The 6,159-nt window shown below is 46.4% G+C and overlaps 3 protein-coding genes across 3 annotated transcripts; 1 reads left to right on the top strand and 2 right to left on the bottom strand.

Moving 5' to 3' along the window:
- Nucleotides 1–879: 879 nt before the first annotated feature.
- Nucleotides 880–1,881, bottom strand: Pmar_PMAR022214 (hypothetical protein; the record flags this gene model as incomplete). The annotated part of the gene is made up of 3 exons (XM_002770927.1): nucleotides 880–1,173; nucleotides 1,325–1,492; nucleotides 1,618–1,881. The coding sequence occupies 3 exons, from the start codon at nucleotides 1,879–1,881 to the stop codon at nucleotides 880–882; spliced, it is 726 nt and encodes a 241-aa protein (XP_002770973.1).
- Nucleotides 1,882–3,975: 2,094 nt separating this feature from the next.
- On the top strand, nucleotides 3,976–4,138 carry Pmar_PMAR022213 (hypothetical protein; the record flags this gene model as incomplete). Its single annotated transcript, XM_002770926.1, has 1 exon — nucleotides 3,976–4,138. A coding segment is annotated over one exon (163 nt), but the record flags the coding sequence as incomplete, so codon positions are not given.
- Nucleotides 4,139–5,328: 1,190 nt separating this feature from the next.
- Pmar_PMAR022212 (thermitase, putative) lies at nucleotides 5,329–6,060 on the bottom strand (the record flags this gene model as incomplete). The annotated part of the gene is made up of 1 exon (XM_002770925.1): nucleotides 5,329–6,060. The coding sequence occupies one exon, from the start codon at nucleotides 6,058–6,060 to the stop codon at nucleotides 5,329–5,331; it is 732 nt and encodes a 243-aa protein (XP_002770971.1).
- Between the last annotated feature and the right edge of the window lie 99 nt (nucleotides 6,061–6,159).

Raw genomic sequence — 6,159 nt, 5'->3', positions numbered from 1 at the left:
AGCTCAGCTGAGGAAAGCGATAACATATATTCCTACTCCAGTACTGTATAGGAAACTCTTGAACTCAGCCGAGGAAAGCGAACATATATTCCTACTCCAACAGTGTCACTGTTACAGTAATCTATATAGTTGTGGATACTTCCTCATTATGTGTGTATCGAGCTGCATTGGGGAAAGTCTCCCTCCCCCACCAGCCTGGAGCCGAAGGGAATATTTATTGGAGTTTCATTCGGTTTAAGGCTTAAACTTCAAGCGAAGTGGCATAAAACGCGATTTTTGCGGTGATAATATCACCGTGATATTCAATATTCGTAAAATATATTTTTCACTAGTGTTTTTTATCACTACGGTGGTGAAGCTTCAATGTTGTTCTCGAATTGATAGATGTGAAGGTTTCAGCGGTGGAGACAGAAGGCTGTGTCCACTACCGTCAGGCTTTCACCCGCTTTAGTGGGAGAAAAAGTCCCTACAACGGATTCACTCGCCCTTCACCTTTTCCAGGATTCACTGTTTACAGGCGGGACCGATCACCGAATCTGGTGAATTGAATATACCGGTTAATGAAACAGTAGCGCCGCAACAGCTTCTGAGAAACTGTATCTCAACTCTTTCTCAACTTTCCAACTCAAGTACATCCCTCGCGGGAAGTAAAGCTTTCTCCCGTAATAAGCGATATAAGGTGTTGTCGAACTGGCGGTAGTTCGATGTGAAAAAGGTGAGGAGAGAAATGATCAATGACCATCAGCAGCTGTTATTGCATCACGTATCATGCATCCAAGGTCGTAGACACACCCTGCCACTGGACATTGAAGTGAAATGTGATAATAGCTCAGCTTGAGAGGCTACCTCTCAGAGACGCCCCTTAGAAATACCTGCGTACTACTCTGTGAGGGATCGTCCGCGAGTTGAAGCAATAGCGTGAAACAAGGAGTCTGTGTCCCAAGGGTACAGATCATTATCACTAGACTCGCCGCCTTGTAGTCCAACGCCGTGCAGTCCGTACTTCTTTGCCAGGTCAACTTTCTCGATTGCACGAGTTTGTGAAAAGAAATAGTAGCCGCTCCCATCCGGGAAGATGACTGATCCGTTGCCCCTGGGGTCGGCACCAAAGCAGATTACATTCGAGTATCCCAAGACCGAGCTGGAGTAGGTTGCCCTAGCGATTAGTGGTATCTAAAAAGCAACACTGGATTTCACGCCACACAGTAGTTGTGAGGTCCGTTTCAGCGAACGCGCCAACAATGCAGAAGGTGACTCCATAGAAAACTTCCTATTGCAGAAAAGCCGCAAGGTACTGAAGATTTTAGGAGTCGTGTACACTTACGTAAAAAATAAGCTTGTTGAAATCTACACCAGCTTTGACGGCATCTTTGATCATATATTCGGCGACACGGTTCGTATTGAAGTTTTCTATGGACTCGTTCGTGTCACTTGGCCACGGAAGAAGAACGGCATTATCGACCATCTTCCCTATGCCGGTTTGTTTGAGTTCCTGCGGGTGATAAACCTGCCTTACGAACCTAACATGACGAAGCAACTGCTGGAGCCAGTGATCACAACAGGATTCCCGTGCTCCGAGGTATTTGTTGACTCACCATAACGACACCCGTAGCCTACGGGCCGTAGGTTGAGCTCTTTAATAGCCGCGACAAGTTCCTTCACAAGTTGGTATCTACTGGGATCGGATGTTCTAATGCCCACACTGAAACCGTCAACAGGAAAAATCTTCACGAACTCTTTGGCACTCTCCATGAAAGAAGCCTTGTCGAAGGTTGTTTTGAGATATGATCCCAACTGGGCCAGTATCACTCTGCCGGCCGCATCCGCTCGTTTCCTCAGAGCTTTGAAACCAGTTTTGCTCCAAGGGCCGTAGAAGTCCATCTTGATTTCGCTTTTTTCGTTGATCACATATCCACCCAGCTGTAAGTTAGCACCAGAGCTAATGAGATAGTCGAAATAGTAATCCCAAGTATAATTTTGGTAATCTGGAATCGATCGGTTCCAGCAGTATGGCTCTTCTTTGATATTCCAAGGATATTGCACTTGCTTGTAGAACTGCAACGGGTGGCCCGTATAGGTATCTGCATTAGGGTGGCACGCGGAAGGAGAAATAGAAAAATTATTTCCTTCGGAAGGAAATTTGAAGTTTGAAGGAAAAATGAAGGAAAAATACGGAAAAATACGGAAAAATAAATTTTTCCGCTTGGCCTGCCAGGTTTGGCAGGCCAGAGCGTCACTGTCTTATTCGATCAGGCTGCTAGCAGATGATTTGCGCTTACTAATCATGTTTCATAGCTTGATTAGATGTAACTGATTCAAAGCGTTACAAGATATGTGAGATATCCACACTGGAGGAGACCAGGGCGCTAAAGTTAAGCGGCTGAACAAGCGCGCTTTCCACTGGAAAGTTTCCAACGCTCGGTGATTAGAGCTGTCGTTGGACATTTCTTGATTGTCTGCATCTTTAATGTTCTTTAATGTCTGCATCCCTTCGTTACCATCACCACTTCTGCCTCTGTTTTATCGTGCCCATCATGTATGCCAGCAGCAACAGTCTTATTTTTTCTCGAATAAGGGGATTGTCGAAAACTTTTGTCAACGGCAGTCCTCGCGGCGGCCAGCATTGGAAATGTCTTATAGTCACCAATAAAACCTTCCAATTTCGATCACTTTCACAGGTTCGACCGCGCGTATCAGCAAGGAACGCAGATGGGAACACTGACGAGTTATGATGCGAAGCGAGGTGCAAAGCTCGGACTGTCCGTAACGGCAATTACTGATCCAGTCAGAGCCTCAGACTCTGAGCCTGCGGCCGGTTACAGAACCACTGCCTGCGTCAGGGTTACCTATCCGTGTGTTTTGGAGTATGCTACGTTAATACTTCACCGTGTTGTGCTTGTGGGAGTGCAGCATTTCCCGCTTGAATAAAATGATCATGGTGCGAACCTCGCACTGTGAAGTGCCACGCAATAACCGAAACCGCAACCTGGGCCTTCCAGTGAAAGTGCGAATCGAATTCTCGCTCGCCACAAAAATCTTTGATCATCCTGGCGAACAAGGTTTCCCTATACTCGGTCTAACCGAGACCACTAACACAGGCATATATCATAGACATCACCTGCCGTTTTTTGGCTTTTTTATGCCCATTTATGGCAGTTTCGGGAAATTTTTCTTTATTTTTCTTTATTTTTCCTATTTTTCCTATTTTTCCTATTTTTCCTGCCCGAAAGAATTTTCTAAATTTCCTTCATCTTTCCGAAGGAAATGGAAGGAAATAATTGGAAGGAAGTAATTCGTGCCACCCTAATCTGCATCACCAGCTGCACTGAAAGCGTACAGACACAGGAGTTTTGTAGAAGCCCACATGGAGAATAGGGATGATAGAACGACTACACGAGAAGCTGTCAAGAAGTTTGCAGCGTGGAATGACTCCATTGAAGTTACACCTAATCACCTGCGTCCTCACAATGCCGATGAGTGATGGTCACAACGACGTACCTCCGCTACGCCAATTATTGGCGGCCAATACGGAGTAACTACTTGATAGGATGCTTATACTCTAAATTTGAGGGAAGTCAGACGGAAATCGGAGAAAGGGATCCTCTAGCGGTCTGGCATATTCACGCGACGCGTGTCACGCGTCACGCCGGTCACGTGTGTCGGGGTATCGATTGATGAACTCTAAGAACAACACAACAAGGGAACTCGAGCTAGAGCAACCAATACTACGACCCTAGGACAATAACAATAAGCGCACTACCTGCACTTAAGTTCTGTACGAATACACACACTCTTAGCAGCACAGTAATCGATATTGGGCTCATTCGCTATAATCGATATTGGGTTCATTCGCTATACTGAGGAAGGCGAAGGTTTGATGAGATTACAAGGGTGCAGGCAAACTGGACCCACAACACGTGCCAGGGAAACGGGCACTCCAAGAGCCTCTTGACGTACGGGGGGATATCTCGATAGCAACGTCCAAATTGGACAGGGCCTCTCTACTCCCTACAACCAGAAATTGGCTGAGCAGTTCCCACCGAACACAGCCGAAGGCAGTCCAACCAGCAAACTGACCGCCCGTTCAATAGACAAGGCTACGCGCAATTCTGGAAACGTTGCTGAGAATCGATTTTAAAAAACGCTTCTGAGATGATGTTCAATAAACGAGGACGTAAATGCCTCCCCACGCTGTAGCTATCGGATGAGTCATTCACATAATCAATCCCAGAGTCCAAGATACTAAGAACACAACCTCCCTCTAGACGGTACGTGTGGGTATGATAACAGTTAATTCTGCTTTCGATGTGCCATAGTATAACAATACTGGATTTATTTACCTTTTACTGCAATTTCACCCATAATATGAAAAACACTAATGAAAAACTACATATCGCGAATATTGCGTTTTTCCCGGAGTATGACGCCACTTCACGAAGAACGGGCGAAACTCCACTGCTTTCAGCATTTACTATAATCAGTAGGATAGTTCAGCAGTCCTAACCTGTTTTCAGATCTCGTTCTCAAACTGCATTCATCGGGAAGAGTTGATATATATCGCAACTTGAGATTTTCAAGTCCAGTTCCCAGTTTCACAACTGTTAATGATTTACCTATTGGGATAACACTTCACTGGATATAATAGCAGGGGAATGCCGTAAACCGCAGCTTGATGATGCTTAATCAATGTGGAAAATATTCACCATGAGCTCAGCTAAGGGATTCCTTCACCCGAGAAAGACACATTGTGTGCTACGGGGGGTTGGGACAGCGATCGTTGACGATGCACCAGCATCTCCCAGAACGATTCATAATTGGAACACCGAGCCAATTCTTGCCTACTGAAGTAAGACCGACCCAGGCGCAAATTCACGACGCGAATTCAAAACTCAACAGTTGGGCGTAAAGAATCATCTTAATCAGATCCTCAGCGTTACGATCGCATGTGACATCAGACTCTGACGATCGAAGGTCTGACGATCATACCTTCACATTCACAATAAATGAATCGAATAAATAAATGATCTATCGAGCAAGGGAGAGGCCATCGAGCTAGACGAGAGTTCACTGAACAAGTTAGCAATAACTCGGTGTCATTGACTATGGGACGAAGTCAGGGCGAAAAATTAAACCTTCTTTCTTCCAAGTATCTTATTGACAGCCGCCGCAGCATTCACGCGGCCGAAGGGGAGGGTCTCGACCCCTTTACAGTAAGGTCTCAAGGACAGTAAAGGCTTTGCTGTCCTTGAGACCTTGCGTGGCCGTATCCTTGATGATACTTTTGATGTAAGGAGGGGTCAGCTTGGTCTTCAGAGAGGGTTCAAGGCTTTAGAGCATCCCAGCTATACCTGCTACAATAGCGGCGGCAGGCGAAGTGTGCTTAGCTGTGGCATACTTCCCTCTGAGATCAGTTGTAACTATTTCGTTACCTGGAGCGGCAATGTCAACAGCTAAAGCGAAATTGCTATCGTCCGTAAGCTGCATTTTGGTACCATACGTTGCAGCTACACATAACACTCCATCAGTAGGAGAACGGCCGAAGGAACAAGGGAAGTCTGGAGTTATGTCCAAATCGAAGTGGTGATTCCCTGCCGCGACGACAACGAGCATGCCAGCTGCAGTTGCTTCCAGAATCTTGTCGGTAACGAATTGGGAACTACTCGATCCGGATCCCTCCGTCATGAGGATAACTTTCACATCATCTTTCCTCTTATTGATCAGGTAGGTGAAAGCATCCGCCATTGCGGGAAAACTCGGAACTTCACCGTCGAATATGGGCAGTATGCGCACACTGTCCAGAATACCCGCCAAACCGATCATGTTATTTCTGATAGCACCAACGATGCCAGCCATGCCGGTCCCATGCCGTCCTCGAGGACGGGTATCATCATTCTTATCAATGACGTTGTAGCCCTTGATGACGGTACCCTCCAAGTCAGGGTGAGTGGCCTCGACTCCGTCGTCAATAACTGCGATGGTCACAGTCGTCCTCTTGGCAGTGGAATCCAGGATACTCCAAGCCTCCGGTATAGAGATGGCCTCAAGATAAGCCTTCTGCATGTAATAGAATTTGTCGTTAGGATCGCCGTTCACAGGACCGAGCCCACGGAAATAGCCACTTTCGTCCACTTCTGCTTCAACGTAGAGAAGCTCGCACGA

Source organism: Perkinsus marinus (genome assembly GCF_000006405.1).
Source record: "Perkinsus marinus ATCC 50983 genomic scaffold scf_1104296964164, whole genome shotgun sequence".
Taxonomy (NCBI): domain Eukaryota; phylum Perkinsozoa; order Perkinsida; family Perkinsidae; genus Perkinsus; species Perkinsus marinus.
This window is presented reverse-complemented; position numbering and strand designations above follow the sequence as displayed.